Raw genomic sequence first — 18,477 nt, forward strand, 5'->3', positions numbered from 1 at the left:
AACAGTAAATGCAAATGTGTGCATTTAACACTTGTGGACAGTAACCAAACCGTAAGTAGAGGATCAAAATGGCTGTCACGCCCTCCGTCTTAGCTTTTTGTATCTACCCCTTGACTTTGTATGCCCCAGAACTCCTTTTTTTGTTTGTTTGTTTTTTTAATAAAAATGCAAATCCCTGCAAGTTCAACACTTCTGCCAAAGATAGAAAGCCTTTCCCCTTTGTCATCAGATCACAATAATTGTTTTTTTTGGTTTGTCTTTATTATGTACGTGAATGTACTGTGGAGTAAGCAAGTGACATGATGGATTATTTATCCGGCTGCATCAAGCTTTCAGGACCTCCCTTGAAGAACAGCGGAACGACAATTGGAAGTTTGAAACAATAAGGAATCTCATAATAATAGTAATAAAAAAGCATTGTGATTTATTTTAAACAAAGGCACATGCCCATGAACACAATGCGCACATGAATAGAATCATCCAAGAGAATGTCAAGAAAAAAAAACATTTGTTTACATTTGTGCAGAATCGTGCAGTTCTACTTCAGATTAGGCACCAACACTGGTGTTATGACACACATATTTAAGTGACTTTTGTGCCAGTCTGAGGCAAACAGAGATTATAAAAAGACGACTGATCCAGAGACGACACGCTTTTCCATGCCGCCCAGCCTTGGCGTTGTGCTTCTGCCCTCTCCAGTGTACCGCCATAGTAGTGGGGGTCAACAACCAGCAGGTAACTTCCACTGTTCCCAGTGCACACGCCGAAGATCCCCTTAGACGAGTTGTCCCTGTCCCCTCCCATCATTACAGGACATCTATGCTTGTCCAAGTGCTGATGGAGCGCTTTAACGGCAACATCCTCCAACTCCAACCCTCCACCTCTGACATGCACTAATTTACAGGAGACGTTGTAAAAATAATCCAGGACCAGTGATGCTTCAAATGTCCCAATCCACTCCTTGGAGCCGAGGAAGGAGCCTGGCTTGTCCATCATGGAGACCAAGGCTTGCTGGATGTCCTGGAAGCTCGGTGGAGGTCTTTTCTGGACCTTCAAGTTGTGGCCCAACCAGGATGACATTGTCTGAATGGTGCGGTAGCCACACCCCCATCCTCTGTCATCTAGCCCATCGCAGCCGTAATGGTAGTACTGGTAGTCTCCATCACTGAGAGATATCCTCACAGGGTCCGCCAGAGGGGGAAGAAGACCAGTGTGGACGTTCGTCAAAAGAGGTGTCATCTTCGCCGAGACATCCACTTCTCGGGCGTCACTCCCTCCCCAATCAATCACGATATCAGGTTCCGCCATAGTCCATTGAAAAAGTCACTCCTAACAAGCTAACGTCGCGTAACTAGCGCGGTTTTGCGCTGCACTTCCTGTTTTGGTGCAACTGTGTAATTCGTCCGTGTTCTTACTTCGACTCCAACACATTTGTTCTGCCATTAAAATTATTTCCAACGGACTTTGTCTTTGACAAATAATCAGGGAATATTCTGAAAAAAATTAAAAAAGGACAATTCTAAAAGGGCGCCCCAAAATAGGTGCAAATTTAAATATGGTTTTGTTATTTTTCAAATACAGGCATCAAATGATCAAAATAAATTGAATCCACATTGACACATTGAAGTAAACATTAATATTTTCTGCTCGGTCACCTATTATGAAATTATTTTGAAATTATGATATTATTTTGATATAATTTCATTATTCATGAAATGCAAAATTTCACCCTTTGTACAGTGGAACCATTGTGGTGTAAATACAAAAACAATACTCCAAGAACTTGAAATAAATATTCTCAGCAAACGACACAGATACTGTGCGGAAAGGTTTGAAGACCATCACCAACTTCAGGAAACAGCCCCCCAAACCAGCGGAGAACAAAAGACGAGCCAACAACCTGAAAGAGTTGTACTGCAGGTTTTCACACCCAACCCCCACCTCACTCACAGCTTCAACCTCCACCAATAAAATCTGGTGCCTACCTGCCGTTGGACCACCTGGAAGGCATTTATAGGCTGCTGGATCCAATGCAGTTTGCTTACCAGCCAAACAGATGCGTCGAGGATGCAGCGTACGCGGAGCTGCATGACATTCTGCAACACGTCAACAACTCTGCGGGGACATGTGCCGGGATCTTGTTTGTAGATTTCAGTTCCCAGTTCATGTCCAAAAGGAGTAGGAAGAAGCAAAGCTTATTAAATCCTATCCCTCCATCTGGTACTTTTACAATCAGTAACTGTTACATTTGTTCACTTCCTGCTTTCCATAATACAGTTTAAGGTTTTTTTTTGTTTGTTTGTTTTTTTAAATAATATACCTCGTACCGAAGTACTTATGCACTTGAGGTCGACCAGCAGGTTTCCTGGTGCGGTCAGGACAACCTGGAACTGAATCGGCTCGTGTCTGTGGAGATGACAGTAAACTTCAGGACCACTGAGGATAAAGCACCAAAGCCAGTGACCTCCACAAAAAATCCTTCTTCCAAGCGTCCACATTCAGACTGGGCCTTCGTTGACAAACGATTACAATGTGCTTATCAGCTACCAGCCCATAGAGGGAGCCACATGCTGTGACATGAGCTCCTCCAGTGAGGAGAACAGCAGTGAAGCCATCACAGCTCATGTGGGAACAGGTTTACTATTTCCCACCACTTTTCCAGAGTCACTTCCTTCCTGCCGCTCACATCAAATTTTGTGTTCATTCCTGACAGCAGCAGAACTGGACCAGATGCTTGTCTGTGAACCATTGACATCTTCTCCAGAGAAACAGTGGTGCTAAGTGCTTGCTATTAAATGACAGCTTTCAAACACACTCATCCTTGGAGAAATACCAAATGCTAAATAAGGTAACTTTGTGTTTTTATACTTTTTGTACATTGTACTGGGGTCCAGGAGATCCTCTTGACACTGTGTTGAGACCACTTAACTTTCGGAACACCTCCTGCAAACGAAGACATGAAAAACAAACAAGGCATTATTAAATGATCTCAAACGGAATTTGAGATCATTTACCTATAACTCTCAACTATACTTACAAATGTCAATCAAACGCTCTTGGAAATGGAGAGAATGAAATCAATAAATTTGTCTTAGCGCTTCAGCTAAGAAGAATACGACATAAAGAAGATAAAAGTACATTTTTAATCATATACCGAGGCGTAGGGTAGCATTGAACTGGTCCTAAGAAGGATGCAAGTCAATGAATACCATGTTAACCTCTGGTTATACATTAAACAGAACCTCTTTCAGCATGTTTACACAAGAATTGTATACCACAGCCATACGATGGATTAATATGGGTCCAATGGCCACCACAGAGATGTGTCTAATTTTGGTTCAGTTTGCATGTCAAGAAGAAGAATACCGATATTGACAGATTCCTTACCAACTTTAAAGTAGAGAAGAGAAGAAAACACATGTTTTTAGGTCAAAACTGCAAAGTATTTTATAGTTTTAGTCTTTGATCCACACGGATACGACGTTTAAAAAAAAAAAAAAACGCCTTCCAGAGCAGGAAAATCTGAAAATGCCGGTTTGTTGTTTTGGTGTTTTATAAATATGATGATGTCACTGACCGGTCGCTAACATCATGTGACGTGACCAGAAGTGAGCTTTGACAACAAGCTAACATCATAGCTAAATATTTTTTATTTTTTACTTTTATGTAAAAGTATGTAGTATGTAGTAAGTATGTATGTAAAAGTACATAGTTTTATGTTTAAATATTTTTTTAGTTTTATGTCCAGCTAACAGGCGACACGGCGGACTAGTGGTTAGAGCGTAGACCTCACAGCTAGGAGACCAGGGTTCAATTCTACCCTCGGGTATCTCTGTATGGAGTTTGCATGTTCTCCCCGTGCATGCATGGGTTTTCTCCGGGTACTCCGGTTTCCTCCCACATTCCAAAAACATGCTAGGTTAATTGGTGACTCCAAATTGTCCATAGGAATGAATGTGAGTGTGAATGGTTGTTTGTCTATGTGTGCCCTGTGATTGGCTGGCGACCAGTCCAGGGTGTACCCCGCCTCTCGCCCGAAGACAGCTGGGATAGGCTCCAGCACCCCCCGCGACCCTCGTGAGGAAAAAGCGGTAGAAAATGAATGAATGAATGAATGTCAAGCTAACATCGTAGCTAAATATTTGATTGACATGAGCCACCCCAGTCTCACAAAATGAGTCTTAGCGGTATTTCCGCTTTGTCGTAAGTTTAGATGATCCGTGGAAACCGGAAGACGACAGACTTACGCATGCACGTGTTCTCTCTTCTTATATAGTTTGGTTTGGTCACATGGTTTCATCTGTTAAAAGAAGGAATCCCAGGAACGTTTACATGCTTTCTTCCATGGACATAAGATGTCAGGTGGTATGCTCTGATGATGGCGAGGACAAAGCAGTGTGATGGAAATGTCAGTGGTGTGCTTCCTGTCATGCACCACCCATCCACACACACACATCACTATCAGGGATTACTGTAAGGACATAGTCTTGTCATCATTGATGCATACAAGCCGAAACAATGACCCCCCTCCCGCCCCAGTACCTCGGCTCCAGGGACCCTCTCGATGCACCCCACCCCTCCATTCTTTTATGTCAGCTTCCTGTCTTGTGTCGCGCCAGAGGAATAGCCCTAGTTGGCCACCAGCCCGCAAATGTGGAGGCGCAATGGAGACGCACAAACGCAACAACAACAGTGGAGTCTGGCTGGCCTCTACATGCCACCATGAAGTCATCAGGTGTGTTCCATGAATAAGCATCCTCACCTAAAGCTAATAAAAGCAATCCGAGCGAGGAGTCGCAATGACTGCACACACCCCCCCCCCCCTTCCCACTACACTCACACCCACTCACCTCCCACCCCAATCCTCCTACGCTGACCAGGAAGCATGGCTCGCAGCACGTACCTTGTCTCCATGCTCTCATGTTGGCTCAGACATAAGCAAACAGCTCACTGCCAGAGCAAACACTGTGACAATCTGTCAACATTGTTCTCAACTCTAACATCGCAGTCCAGCTTTATAGGTGGAATTGGATGCATATCCATGCGCAGGAATTTTAAGGAAGTGCCGCTCAAAGGTAAAATCAGTTTGGAACCTAAAACTTGCTTCTTTCATGAAATAAATATTGATTAGGCGTTTACTGTAGGTTAGAATATCTCTACAAAACTAACAGAATAGAAGACACACCAAAATACAACATTCATTGGTTAATACACAGTTAAAACATGAGTAACATGAGTAACTGTTTTGTATATATATATACAAAAACAAAAAACTTTAATTTATTTAATTTAACTTTAATTTTATATATTTTTCCCAATATCAATTCCATAACAACTGGTGGATTGCAACAAAAAATGATATCCTATTAGCTGACTGCTTCATTGATCAACATTCTACTAATGCTAGCATCGTAGCATAACTCCTATCTATTATTTTGCAAATTGGCGAAGAACGTTTGAGATATTTTCCCCTGGGGACTACGTCATGGTTCAATTTCTCCAGGTCATTCAAGTTTGTGCGTGAATCACAGGAAGAAAAGCTCTGACTCCGTCTTATGTTAGCATACGTTGATTAGCATGTAGAAATCTCCGAACCCTGAAGACGACACCCTGCATTTTGGTTGCAGTACCCAATGAGAAACATTCATTCATTCATTTTCTACCGCGAGGGTCGCGGGGGTGCTGGAGCCTATCCCGGCTGTCTTCGGTCGAGAGGCGGGGTACCACTCACATTCATACCTATGGACAATTTGGAGTTGCCAATTAACCTAGCATGTTTTTGGAATGTGGGATGAAGCCGGCGTCCCTGGAGAAAAACCCACGCATGCATGGGGAGAACATGCAAACTCCACACAGAGATGACCATACTTTCTTCCATACTTGGAGGACACACTCGTTTGGCCGACTACTTGTGGACACTTCATACTTTTTTTGAGTAATCCCTCCTTTGTTGGCTTTGTTGTATTTAGCGTGGATGGTGTGGATCATTGTGTAGGTATCGTGAGATCTTGTATTGTGCAGGTGTCCCTAATGGAGTGTTTATGTTTAAAGTGGCATCACGCAAGTCATGTTATTGTACAGTAAGGGAGCAAAATGCCAAAATGAAACATTAAAATAGTGATACGATGTTGGCAGGTAATTCTCCAACAAGTGGACTGTTCAGGTTGTTTTAGAAGACATTTCATCTCTCATCCTTAAAGACTCAGTGGGGCAACTCTAGTCTGACTAGATAGGACAGCTCTAGTCTGAGGGCTTGGTGCAGGATCCAAAGTATTTAAAGAGCAAATTCTTTCTTGTCTGGACATGCGTCTACCGTTAGACAATAAATACTTCTCATTTTATTTTACAATAAGCCACAGGCCAATAAAAAGCAAAGCTGCAAGTCAAGAAAAGGCCCCAGAGCCGCGCTATGAACACCACTGATTTACAGTGGGTTTTTTTTTTTTTTTTTTTAGGAAGTGCAACATGTGGATGATTATTTTATTTTTACCAAAAGAAAGTTGCTTATTGGCTGCAGTGCAACATTAATAGTTCCAGTCTGTTGCTTGTTCACAATGGCGGCACACCGCTTTTGTCTCATCCACTTGTATTTACCCATTTAAAAAAATGTCTCAATGCACTGGATTCGCATCAGCACTGTTGCTAGGCCGCAATAATATGTGTGTGTTGGGGGGGGGGGGGGGGGTCTTGGATACTCCTTCCTCCCACATTCCAAAAATATGCATGTTATGTTAATTTGACATTCTAAATGAATGTGACTGTGAATGGTTACTTATCTATATGTGCTGGGGTATATACCCCAAGGTGAAACCATTATTCACACGGGGGTGGCAATAAGATACTTGAAATGTCTCGATGGCCAATAGTGGCCACCAAATAGCTCCACCACTGCATTTCCGTTTCCACGCCAAATACCTCACCGACTCATCTGCTTTTTCGCATACGAAGCGGGCATGTGGGGGTGCAACAACGGTGGACGTACACTTCCTGTCGTTCGCTTTTGACACGTACAACATGGAAAATCAGTTGTCAACTACACCAAACCGAAGTCTTTGTAGCAGAATGTACTGTTTCAGCCATATTGTTGACACTTTGAGTCACTCATCTATGTGACAATGCTCACGCATGACTCCTGTAAGACACAGCGTCCTATGGGCCACACAGAGGGAACTTCCAGGAAACATCAATGCACTCTAATCTCTGCTGCTCCACAGGGTCACGACAAGGACGTTTGACATCACCATTAAAAAAAAAAAAAAAAAGCCACTAGAGTCTCATCTCTTGCGTTTCAATAAGGGCCGTTTGTGTTATCATATCACAAGGAAGCTATACCATGACTTTGCTATTTTAGGAACACTGCCATGCTCTCACACCAGCATGGCCACCATAAGGAGGATTCTTGGAATTCCCTGACTCTTCTTGGAGCGGAAAATTGGTTGACTGTCTGCCATAGGAAGGCATCAGTCACTTTGGATCGGATGTACAATATTATTATTATATGTTATACGTAAGGCACAGTTACAATATTGCTAATAGCAACAATTCCACCACAGCTCTGTAGACCACCGTTGTTGTTGTTTTGCATGCAGGGCTATCCTTTGTTCTATTGGTCACAACCAAAATCAGATTTTCATACATTTCTGAAAACTTTTCCGTGTGGATGAAAGACTGAAATGTTAAAAAAAAAATCGTTTTGAGCTGAAAACATTCCACGGACAGATTCTAGGACAGGCTCTACAGATTACTGTATGTTGTCTTACCGTTGCCGGGGGAATGCCTCGTGTCCCCCCCAGTGGAACTGGAAGAGGTGGCCGCAGACCAGGAAGTCTGGGCTTCCTTACTGAGACCGCTTCCCCCGTCGTGACCTGAAACCGGATGAGTGGAAGAAAACGCATGTAAGGCTGGATCAATAAAAATTTACATATTCAATCCTAACGTGGTATGGAAAATAGCAGTTACGTCACAAAAGCTCTTTAAAAGTATATTCTAGAAGCTTTTGATATAATGTACGATGGTAAATATAGCAGAATATAAAAATAACCACAGTTTTGCAATCAGAAAACGACATTTTGGTTTGGAATATTTGAGCTGTGTCATGTTATATGTTACAAAAGTTGCCTAGTCATGTTCTTACATGATGCATACGTTATTTCCTGTTCAACCTTTGTTCCCTTGAGAAAAAAAAAAAAAACAGTGTCAACACAAAGCGAACCGAACCAAAGTGTGCACCAAAAATTTTGGTCCAGACCTTACTGAACCACAAGTGAGAACTGCTTAAAGCAAAGTCAGGTGCAATTTGGGTTGCATCCAATCAGACCTCCAGACATAATTAGGCAGGAAACTCTTAATTTGGGCATTTCCATCCAGATTTCCCCTCTGTCATTAGAGAATAAGAAAGTGCCTATAATGCATTTAATCTGAGCACACAATGTGTGGGAAGTCCTTGCAGGTTTTTAGCCAGCCACTATTTACCTTTTGGGGCCCCAATCTTTATAAACAGCCCTTTATTGGGATAACAATGAGAGAAAACTATTTTGGAGTCAGTGGGATTGTTAGCAGTCAGACAATGCAACGTTATCCCAGTGGTCATCAATGCTAAAAAAGAAAAAAAGAGAAAATCAAAGAGGATCGGTTTTTAGAAACACCTACCGGATAAGTGGCGTGGATCCTCAAATAAGAGCCTCGTTTCCAATTAACGGACCGAGGCGCACGGATGGTGTGAGCAATGCGGACACCGCCATGGACTTTCCCGGTGAGTTATCTCCCCACCCCCCACCCCCAGCACCCTTTCAGTTAGTGGATTTAAATGTTTTACGCGCACGGCTGGAAGGGATGCATGATCCGCATTGAGTGCGTAAAAAGGGGGACGTGCGCGTCCTCGTCCAAGCCGGGCCAGACCGCGCCTTGGAGTTGGCGGGGAGGGGGGGGAGGCTAATAAAACGCTTTGGCCAAAGCCCTGCAGTGATGCACATGCAGCCTGTTGGAGGAGGGAGGGGGTCTCTTTCTCTGCGTGATTCCACACAGACTGACTTCCACGCAGGTTGAGTGTGCCACGGAGGGTTTTTTTTTTGGGTGCTGGCTTCATTGATGCGCATTTGCTGGCATGCTGTTGAAAGATGAGGCAGCCGTGTGCGAATGTTGCAGACCACCGGTAGAGGTAGGAGACTTGTCATGTTGTCTTGTCCTCAACAAAGATCCAGCATGTGTGCGCGAATACTGGTTAGGTATTTTTGCCTTTGCATGGCTGTCACAAAAAAAAGTCTATGCTCATTCATTGTATTTATTAGACTCGTGGATTTGCCTTTGCTTGCTTTAAAAAGGTCCAAAATGCAGACTTGAACAGTTGTGGTCAAGGGTACCTTGGAGGGAAGATGGGCCAAACGCAGCCATAGGCTGTGTGAGTGGACAAATATAGTGAATAAATATAGTAAATATTGACATGACTGGACTTGTCAAAGAGTCCAGTTGTACCCATTTACTGGACTTCAAATGTAAACATGTAAAGATATGCAAGTAGAAGCGTTTAAACTATGTGTAACTGTGATTGTTAGTTTACATTGTTGGCCAATACTGAATATAAATAGCTGTCTTTCAATATTATTATATAAGCATAACAGGAGAATATGTATTGTGGAAATAGATAAATTAATCAAATATTGAATGTATGTGGAATTGTGCAACAAATGGAACTGTATTATATGCAGGGCCTTGCAAAAGTCAATGACAAAGTACAGTAAATAACTGCATCAGTATTAGTTAGTATTTAGTATCTTGGGTACCTTGCATCTTGGGCTGCAATCAGCACTGAGTGTGTGTGGACTGTGGATATGTCTCAGTCAGGCCGGCACATCTGGACAATGCAATTTCCCTCATCCCTCCTTGAAAAAAGAAAAAAAAAAAAAAAAACAGTTGAAACTCTGCAATGTTGCTGTGCCGTAGTGGATGCGAACATTTCTAATCAAGTCCAGCCACAGCTTTTTGATAGGGCTTTAACTTTGGTCGTTTCACAACGTTTACTCACATTAGGTGGACGCCCCGAAGTGACTGATGTTGACATCATAACCGAAATCAAAACAAAAAGTAGCTATTGCCTGTGACTTTGGCCAAAGTTCTAAATTCTGATGTTCATGAACGCACCCTGTGGATAAGGAGGAAGTGTTGAGAGAGAGTTGGCACTAAAATTTGAAAAGAGTTTATAAGATCGCTGCATTACATTACCCAATGCAGGAAGTCCCAGAAGTAAACAAAAATAAGAAACAAGATCTCCCTCACTGCTAATATTATATCATATTTTCTATTATGTCTGCCATATTGGGTAATATGCATGTAAAGGTGACAATAGAAGTGTTATTTCATGTTTGGAGGGCTCTAATGATTAAAACCCGTATATAAAAGGTTATGAATAGGTTTTCTGTGCCCTAACTATAAATATATTCCTGTAATTTGCGGGAATTCCCTCATCAACGATGGGCTTGGAATCAATTAACAGCAATAAACAAGCGATGACTGTAAAGTTGCCATTTATTTGTGCGGTCCCACATGTTTTGTCGATGATAGCGGTCGACCATGTATGTGGATGTCGACTTAAACCAGCACTTGAGCAACAATATATGCTCATTATCTAATCATTTGTTCACTTCCTGTTTTGTGACGTGATGATAAATACAAGACAAATCAAGCAATACAAGTAATAATTGAATAATTGTGCTAATTACTGAGCCAACCTCTGAAGGTACGTTTTTCTGCAAGCTAAAGGATAATTTGGCTGTAGGATGACACTGCAGACTGGGGAGTCAATGGCGAGTGTGAGTCTTGTGGCACAGCGGTCACGTACTCTGGGTCAGTAGAGGTTATCTTCAGGATTCCAGCAAGGCCGAGCAGGAAGTGACTTCACACCTGTGTCATCAGAGATCTGCAATTTGTCCAGTCACACAATGGTGGAGGTCAGGAGGCATTCTTCTTTTACGGGAATGCACTTAAAATAGCATCCAAGCCTCCAAGCTTGCTGGACCGTGTGCTCTGGACAGGAGTGTACGGACGTGGCACGTGAGCATCGCAACACCTTTTGCCCGCATACCTGACGCGTCCAAAGTGATGCCACTTGAGGACAACCCAGCTCTGATTTAAAATAGACCTGTTGGCAGACGTGACTTGTTCAACTTTTAAGTTTGGCCAGCGTCAGCATGCTCGCAAATTCCACCGCTGCAGTGAGAATGCATGCTGATGCATTCTCACGTAGGCCCCACTGGAGGTCAAATGGTCAGAGTTCATTCCCAAAACTGAGTCACACGTTTGTGTTCGAAGGAGGTCGGTAGCTTGTATGCTATGTTGAAGGAAAAGTTTTTTTTTTTAATTTTGCCCACCATCCACAATCTGGATGTGAAACAAGAACACACATTTTTCCCTTTTCTGTGCATTCCAGATAGCCGCCTCATGCTAACGGAGGTATATCCATGGTATATCCATGCTGTAACCGTGTAGTAACAGGCACATTTGTGATAACATGTAACATGCAGTATAACTTACAGTATTTTGGTCGTATTGAGCAACTAATTGAGCACCAATTCCGTCAACAACAGCAGCAGCATATAATGTGTGATGTGTGTTTGCTATAGCAGACTTTGTGAGAGTCAGCGACAACTAATACGGGACAAATGAAGATCCAGAACCTTATCTTTTTTTAGCCTGAACATACGGAGGATGACCGATAGGTTTCAGAAGTTAAGTAAGCGGGCACGAAGAGAGGGTGACACAGGTCCGAAAGAGTCAGGATGCCGTTGTGACTTAATGGTGTAATCCCGAGCTCACACTGACTATGGTGCAGCTCCAGTCCTGATCCAGCCCAGATTGCTGCTGAGAGTGTCACACATGGATCCATACATTGAAAGCCTTGTCTATCTGGCGCAGATGACATTGCATCACAACAAAGAATTGTTGGTGCTAACTGCGAACAAACATTGCAATAGTAGATTTATTTTACACCTACCCAAAATCCAATGGAAAATACACCCTTGGTCAGCTGATACAAACGGGACAACGGTCCATCGAGTAATTCATCTCCAAAAGGAGAGACATTCCTTTGGAGGACAACAACATTCAAAGCCTGGCGAGAAAGGAGCGCTGGTTTGATGTGGAAGAAGCCATCTATGTCAAACTTGAAAGGTCCTCTCAGAACAGATGAGGAGGTTTACGCCATCACCTATCATCTGGGTACAATCATGTCCTGACATCGTTGCGTTCTTTGGAAACAATGGCCACCAGCCAGGTGAACGACCTTTTGCTATGCAAGAGGGTCGTTCACTGGCCAGACTCACCACCACCACCACAACAACAACCACCCCAGGGGACTCCACAGTCCAATTCCCTCAATTGCTGACTTCTCCTGAGGTCTTTCACAACTCTAAACCAATCAACGCATCCATCATTTGAGGCAAGGCGCTCATCAATTAAATCACTTCCTGGAGAAACTGGTTGGAGAGAAGGTTGCCCGTTATGGCGATCGCAAAAGTAGTGTTTTGATCGCGTGTCACTCATGTCACAAACATCATATGACCTCCGTCAGACTCCTCTCACTCTTGTACCTCCATGGCAAAAAAAAGCCGAGATAACACACAAAGCTGCAGGCACACACAACTTTCATTTTTAGTATTCGGATTACAGATAAAGTGAGCGGAAAGCTGCTTATATCTACAATAAAAGTTATCAATTTGCTTGTTGCGGCTAGTTACTATGTAGAAAAAAGTGAAAACTCCGCTACAGAAATGTGTGCTTCCTACGATTTCATGATGAATTGGAAATATCGAACATTGCTGAAACCTTTTTAATATGTTGCCTTGACTTCGGCTGCATTGTCTTTTGCGTAATAATTTCCATTGCTTGTGACAGTATCTGTAATGTTTATGTGTAATGATCTTTATTGCCATATTAATTTTACTTGTGAATTACTGAATATCTATATATAATATATATTTTGATTTCCTGTAATTTGTTAAACTGTGAATGTGAAATACTAATCATTAGTATTTAGTATAGTAGTTTCAAATTTGAACAGCTAGATTTTATATATGTTGTATGTTTTCTACTAAGAAGTAGATCATTTTGATTTGTAACTTGTAGGCTGACAAAGTGTGTGCTAGGCAGTGTACTAAACATATATATATATACAGTAAATATTATCTATGTTTATAGTAGTAGGTACAGTATATCTTTGGGACATGACCATATTAAAAGCCCTGTTGTCAATTGACAAAGAAGACGAAAAGACCAAGAGAAATGTATTTAAAGTTCATGAATGCAATTTCTTGTTTCAGACACCTGTGGAAAAAACCCTAAAGTTGACATTGTGACAGTTAATTTAAATATTAAAAAAAAAAATTCTGTCACAGTGACGTTGGCCTCTTATGCAGCCCACCAGCACAGCTTCAAAAAATCCCAAAGGGAAACCCTGGCTATGGTTTATTACTTTCAGACATGTTTAACGAGTTACACGTGTGGTTACATTTGCGCAATTAAAGATGACTACAAGTGTTGCTTAATATTGTTAGTTAGCATAATGTATGTTATGATTGTAGAGTTGTTATTGTCGGTGGCAGATGACGCCATCTTCAAATAACTATATTGAAATATTGTGTTACACTATTTGTCCATTCATGCAGAATTGAGAGCATAGAATAGGGAATATTGGATTAGTTGAAGTCCTACCAAGAGCTAACAAATTGATCTGCAAGTCTCTACGACTTCATCTGATGATCATCTGTATCATCCCAGCGTGCGTCACAGTGGGCCTGCTGTGAAAGGGTGCATTCAGCATGCTGTGTACAAGGGTGAGGCGGCGTGCCCACATGACAACACAACAGTCGACCTGCTCTCATTTGCCAAGCACACCCAGTGAACCCGCATTGAATGAACACCATTAGCGTGACTAATGTGGAGGTTGATTTAAAGTCAGTATTAATGTGTGGACACACAGTCTCAGTCGCTGTGTATGCAAGGATTGCAAAGTGTCCTTCAGATCAGTTTGGCTGGTCTTGTGTAATCTTGATGATGAAGTATTTGTATGGCTACCCCACGTTTCAGGGCAGGAAAAGTGGTAGAAATGGATGGAGGGATATAATTGCAAAAAAAATACAAAGTAAAAATGGTGCTTTGATGCTGTCTGCCAGGACTACTTGCCTTGCTGTTGATGTTGTTGGAGTGGACCCGCCCAAGCCTCCCGTCCCCGCTGAGGCCCATCTGTGACCTGAGGGTCCTCAACCATTTCATCAAAGAAGCGCAAGACGCAGAAGTCGCCATGGTGAGTCCGCAGTGATGTGCGGTGGAATGCTTTATCGACCACCGTTGACGTTCCCGTAAACTCTGAGGCACCGTTCCTCCTCTTGTCTCCACAGAAGTCATGCCGGGAGGGATGTGGCCTGTCCCAGTCTGTCACCGTTCCCCAAACCAGAGTAGACTTTGTCATCTGGGAGAGGAAAGATGTAAGCGTCTGCATACACACTTATGACCTCTGGCTTCCATATACTTAGCGTGCTTTAATGTGTGGGTTTGGAAGGCCATGGAGAAAGCCCAGGAGGTGCAGTGTGGCTTATGGTTGCTCCAGCAGGCCCTCGGCTTGCTCCGCAGTTCGGTCACCAACGTGGCGCTGCACGGACATATCGACAACTCTGTGAGGAACGTGCTCAGCATCAACGCCATTCTGAGAAGCCTCAACATCCCGGTGAGTTGGGGTCAGTAGTCAGACAAGTGGAAAATAGGAGAAATTATTTTCAAGTCAATTGGCTTTTTGGTACATTAAAAAATATTTTTCTATTAATAATAATCATATAGGCTAATACAATATTTTCCATCTTTAAAATACATTTTAAAGGTCACTAAAATAAAAATATTGCACAGCAGGACTTGAATCGCAATCTCAAATCTTAGCAAGAAAATGGTGAAAAAAAATCACATTTTTTCCAGGAATCATCTTCGTTTAGTTGGGATTTTTGTGGAAAGACTTTTCAATTTAGAGTGTGTCTGTGTGGGAATTCTTCAGCATTTATCATGGGACAGCCGGGCCTGTGCACCAAGGCTGCCAAACAGTGAACTTTTCAGGGTGAAGTTTATAGAGAAATAAATTGATCTGAAGAGCAGCCTGTGTTCAAGTTCCCTGAAATAAATCTATAAACAGGGCTCTTGTTTTGAAATGAAAAAAGTTCACTGTTTGACAAAAATGGAAAGGTCATCTCGTGTTTAATCAACTTCTGTAATATTTTAATTTTGTAGTAGACGTATAATCTGAAGGCATTCAGATGTTTGTATTTTAAATGCACAACAGCATCAAGTCATCTCAATTCAAACTTCCAGGAAGTCCCTTTTCTGTTCCCAGTGCATTCCCATTGGCATGCTTAGATGAACCTGCTCTGAGGTTGTCCAACATCAATGACCTCACAGATGTCCCCAAAAAGTAGGATATTTCTTGTTGGTGGAAAGCCTCTCATGTCAATGCACGTTCTTCCTTCTGCTGTTTCAGGAATACACGCCGCCAGCGAGTGCGGCGGGCCTGGAGGGAACGTGGCATGTGTCCACGGCGACCGACCTCCTCCAAGTGCACGTCAACTTTCTGCGAGGCAAAGTACGTCTCCTGCTCACAGATGCGCAGGCTTGTCAGCAAGACGTCAGCTGATCGGCCCCCCGTCTCCCCACTCCCAAGGCTAAAGCTGCTTTAAAAGGGCCTCCACTCTGATGACTCACTTGCCAGCTGCTAGAAACCACAACCAAACCACCAAACCACCCTTAAGAAAAAAAACAAAAAAAGTAAGCTAAAGCGAAGAAGAACTGTTGCAGGGGGTCTTTTGGAGAGAGTGGCACCTTGAATTGTGGACACATGCCGACCAAAATGAGAAGCACTGCTCTTGCACTTTGTGTGTCAATGCACTAGTGTGTGCCAGTTAGGACTGCACGTGGTGTCCCCGTCTCTTTCCCAAGAGATTAACCTTTGTAAGTGAATTACGGAGCGAGACACCCACAAATATTAACACGCCAATGCGGCATGGCTACGAAACATGAATGAGAAGCCTTTACACACTTGTTCAGCCAGGACTTGTAAAAATATGTGTCGCGTTTATTAGATTTCTACTCTGTGTCAAGGTTTAATATATATTTGTAAACATTGAGTAATGACTATTTATACAAATTTTCTACTTTTTAGCTTTGTATTTTTCAGTGTCCATCTTTCAGACATTAGTAAAAAAAAATGTTACTTTGTTTTGTATGTTCTCACAGCGAGAGGTCATTGAGGAGGACATGAGAACTGTGAAGTTGCGCTGTTGTCATTATCGGTCCAGCTAACAATCAAGCAGAGCCTGCACGCTGATAGCCTGCAAAAAAGAAACAAAAAACATCCTGCAAGGCCATTGGAAACTCTTTCCACAAACACACACCAAGACTGTCTTCAGTTTGCAAGCGTGCAAAGGAAAGCAAACTGCCCCCTGGACTTTGCGTCATTTGGAGAAAATGGAAGTTGAACTATTCCAAACTAGTCGAGTTTTCTTCCTTGTTGTTTTCCTCATTTGTAACTTGTTGCGCAAGTGCACGATGGTTTTGAGGATGTTTGCACATGTTCTCCTTTCCTGTTTTCGTGTTGTGTCCAATCACTGTATAATTTGCTATTTAAATACAAAGCATTACTCTGGGATGAAGAAAGGATAGAAACAACCAGTCTGTCCTTGTCTCCACTGTCTTCCGGTCGGCGGCATAAACCGCAGAGCTTGCATAGCTCTGACCCTAAAATAAAAGGCCGCTTTAACACACTGCGACCATGCAGCATCCAATGTTTAGACGTTTATAGCAACACACCATCAAGCCAAATGAACTTTTGCATGACAGAAAACTTTATTTGTGCCTAGATGGCATCTTGACCAGCTTCACTGACAGAACAGCACTATAAGTTAATTATAATTTATATTAAATGTGATAACAGATAGCAAACAAGGGCACAATATGCCTTTGTCTATCTACTGACATCTAGTGGACAGTCTGTACATCAGCCTGGAACTGTTGACGTTTTTATAGACGGATTCACCAACTTATTTTTTTCGGGCATAGTTCAAGGGCCTTGGGAGAAAAGGTTTGGGCACCCCTGACCGACTTTAGCATACCTGGTTCCTAGCGTTGTAAAACATAACACCTGTAGTGTATACACACGTCACCAACAGGTGTTTTGACTGTGCTATAAAACATGCAAAATTATAACTTCTGTCCTCCGAGGCTGCTAAGAAATGATAATAACACTTTATACAAACAAACACATGCGTTGGTTGTCGAGGGAACCGCACGTTTGCGGTCACTGGGGGTCAGGGTAGAAAACCTTGATGTGGATGGCAGAGTTGTTACGTGTGCGTGTCATGGGCTCCCCGGCCTCATCCGGATCCTCAGGCTCCAGGTCGTCCACCAACTCCACCGTGGACGTGTTGGCGGCCAACTGCAGCGCTCCCTGGCTGCTGGCCTGCAGCTGCAGCGCAATGTTGATGGCCCTGTTGATGGCCAGGCCCAGGCCGTGAACGCAGATCTCCCGGTGGCCGCCGCCGTCCAGTAGCTTCTGACAGCGGGCCAGCTGAGCCCGAAAGTCCGTCTTCATGTTGACGTACACGTCGTTTCGCCTCTTGGGGAGTTTACGAGGGAGTCGTTTGCGAAGGGTGTACTCCACTGGGTCTATGTCCACAGTGAGGCAAGTGGGATCAGAGTGTACTGGGGCCGCTGCAGGATGGGAAGTCATCCCGAGATTGCGCGGCTCCGTCATATCCATCGAATGTGTGAAGGCACTGAAGCCAGCAAATGGAGCGAAATGCTGCAGCAGGAGAAAAGTCGAAGCAACTCTAGTTGAATAATTTCATGTTTTTAAGGTGAAACGCCACCAGGAGCCAATTAAAATAAAGCTAGCTAGCAATTAAAGCTAACGGTTCGGTAACAGAATACACACCGCTCTGTTTCGAAACAACCCATTTTATTATATAAAATATTATTATAGACGAGGAATCACAAATAAAAAGTCCCTTACCTTTATGGCGATAATTCGAGGATACAGTCTCCTTTTCTCGTTTGTTGAAAAACTAGCTAGTGTTTAACACTAGCAGTGTAGATTGTTCTTAGCCATTGACCCGGAAAAAGTAACACCCGGAAGTAGAATAAAACAGGAAGTGGATGACTGTACCGTACAAAACAAGACGAGATTTAAAATTAACAACGTGAAAATGTTCAACTCTTTTAACGGTAACACAATAAACTAAACATTTTGTGGTCTCTGTTACGTGTGGTATTCTCTATATGGATTCTCCATGGAATTTAATTTTTGATACAATGACACAGTAGTTAATTCCTATCGTGTTTAAGCACTAGCTAGCAGGAGGGTGGCAGCTTCTACTCAATTGATTTTGTATTAACTAGCTAACAAAAAACAATCAACAACTTTAGATTAATCAATTACATTGCTGTATAGACACC

At 42.7% G+C, this 18,477-nt stretch overlaps 3 protein-coding genes across 5 annotated transcripts; 1 reads left to right on the top strand and 2 right to left on the bottom strand.

Moving 5' to 3' along the window:
* Positions 1-398: 398 nt before the first annotated feature.
* ufsp1 (UFM1-specific peptidase 1 (non-functional)) lies at positions 399-9,882 on the bottom strand. 2 transcript variants are annotated; one of them, XM_058068615.1, is made up of 4 exons: positions 9,780-9,882; positions 7,761-7,865; positions 2,869-2,943; positions 399-1,493 (listed from the first exon to the last, which is right to left on the bottom strand). In XM_058068615.1, exon 4 carries the CDS (start codon positions 1,306-1,308, stop codon positions 583-585), a length of 726 nt encoding a protein of 241 aa, XP_057924598.1. In that variant the 5' UTR covers positions 1,309-1,493; positions 2,869-2,943; positions 7,761-7,865; positions 9,780-9,882; the 3' UTR covers positions 399-582. The 2 variants fall into 2 exon arrangements, with proteins under 2 accessions (XP_057924598.1, XP_057924597.1); XM_058068614.1 differs by lacking the exon at positions 9,780-9,882 and adding an exon at positions 8,650-8,782 and having other exon boundaries at positions 399-2,943.
* On the top strand, positions 8,493-16,783 carry epoa (erythropoietin a). 2 transcript variants are annotated; one of them, XM_058068616.1, is made up of 5 exons: positions 8,493-8,752; positions 14,163-14,293; positions 14,388-14,474; positions 14,549-14,713; positions 15,509-16,783. In XM_058068616.1, the coding sequence occupies exons 1-5, from the start codon at positions 8,593-8,595 to the stop codon at positions 15,659-15,661; spliced, it is 696 nt and encodes a 231-aa protein (XP_057924599.1). In that variant the 5' UTR covers positions 8,493-8,592; the 3' UTR covers positions 15,662-16,783. The 2 variants fall into 2 exon arrangements, with proteins under 2 accessions (XP_057924599.1, XP_057924600.1); XM_058068617.1 differs by lacking the exon at positions 8,493-8,752 and adding an exon at positions 8,832-9,157 and having other exon boundaries at positions 15,509-16,781.
* Positions 16,784-16,845: 62 nt separating this feature from the next.
* On the bottom strand, positions 16,846-18,292 carry pop7 (POP7 homolog, ribonuclease P/MRP subunit). The gene is made up of 2 exons (XM_058068618.1): positions 18,035-18,292; positions 16,846-17,824 (listed from the first exon to the last, which is right to left on the bottom strand). The coding sequence occupies exon 2, from the start codon at positions 17,780-17,782 to the stop codon at positions 17,321-17,323; it is 462 nt and encodes a 153-aa protein (XP_057924601.1). The 5' UTR covers positions 17,783-17,824; positions 18,035-18,292; the 3' UTR covers positions 16,846-17,320.
* Positions 18,293-18,477: the final 185 nt, after the last annotated feature.

The sequence above is a fragment of the Doryrhamphus excisus genome, chromosome 3, assembly GCF_030265055.1.
Source record: "Doryrhamphus excisus isolate RoL2022-K1 chromosome 3, RoL_Dexc_1.0, whole genome shotgun sequence".
NCBI lineage: Eukaryota > Metazoa > Chordata > Actinopteri > Syngnathiformes > Syngnathidae > Doryrhamphus > Doryrhamphus excisus.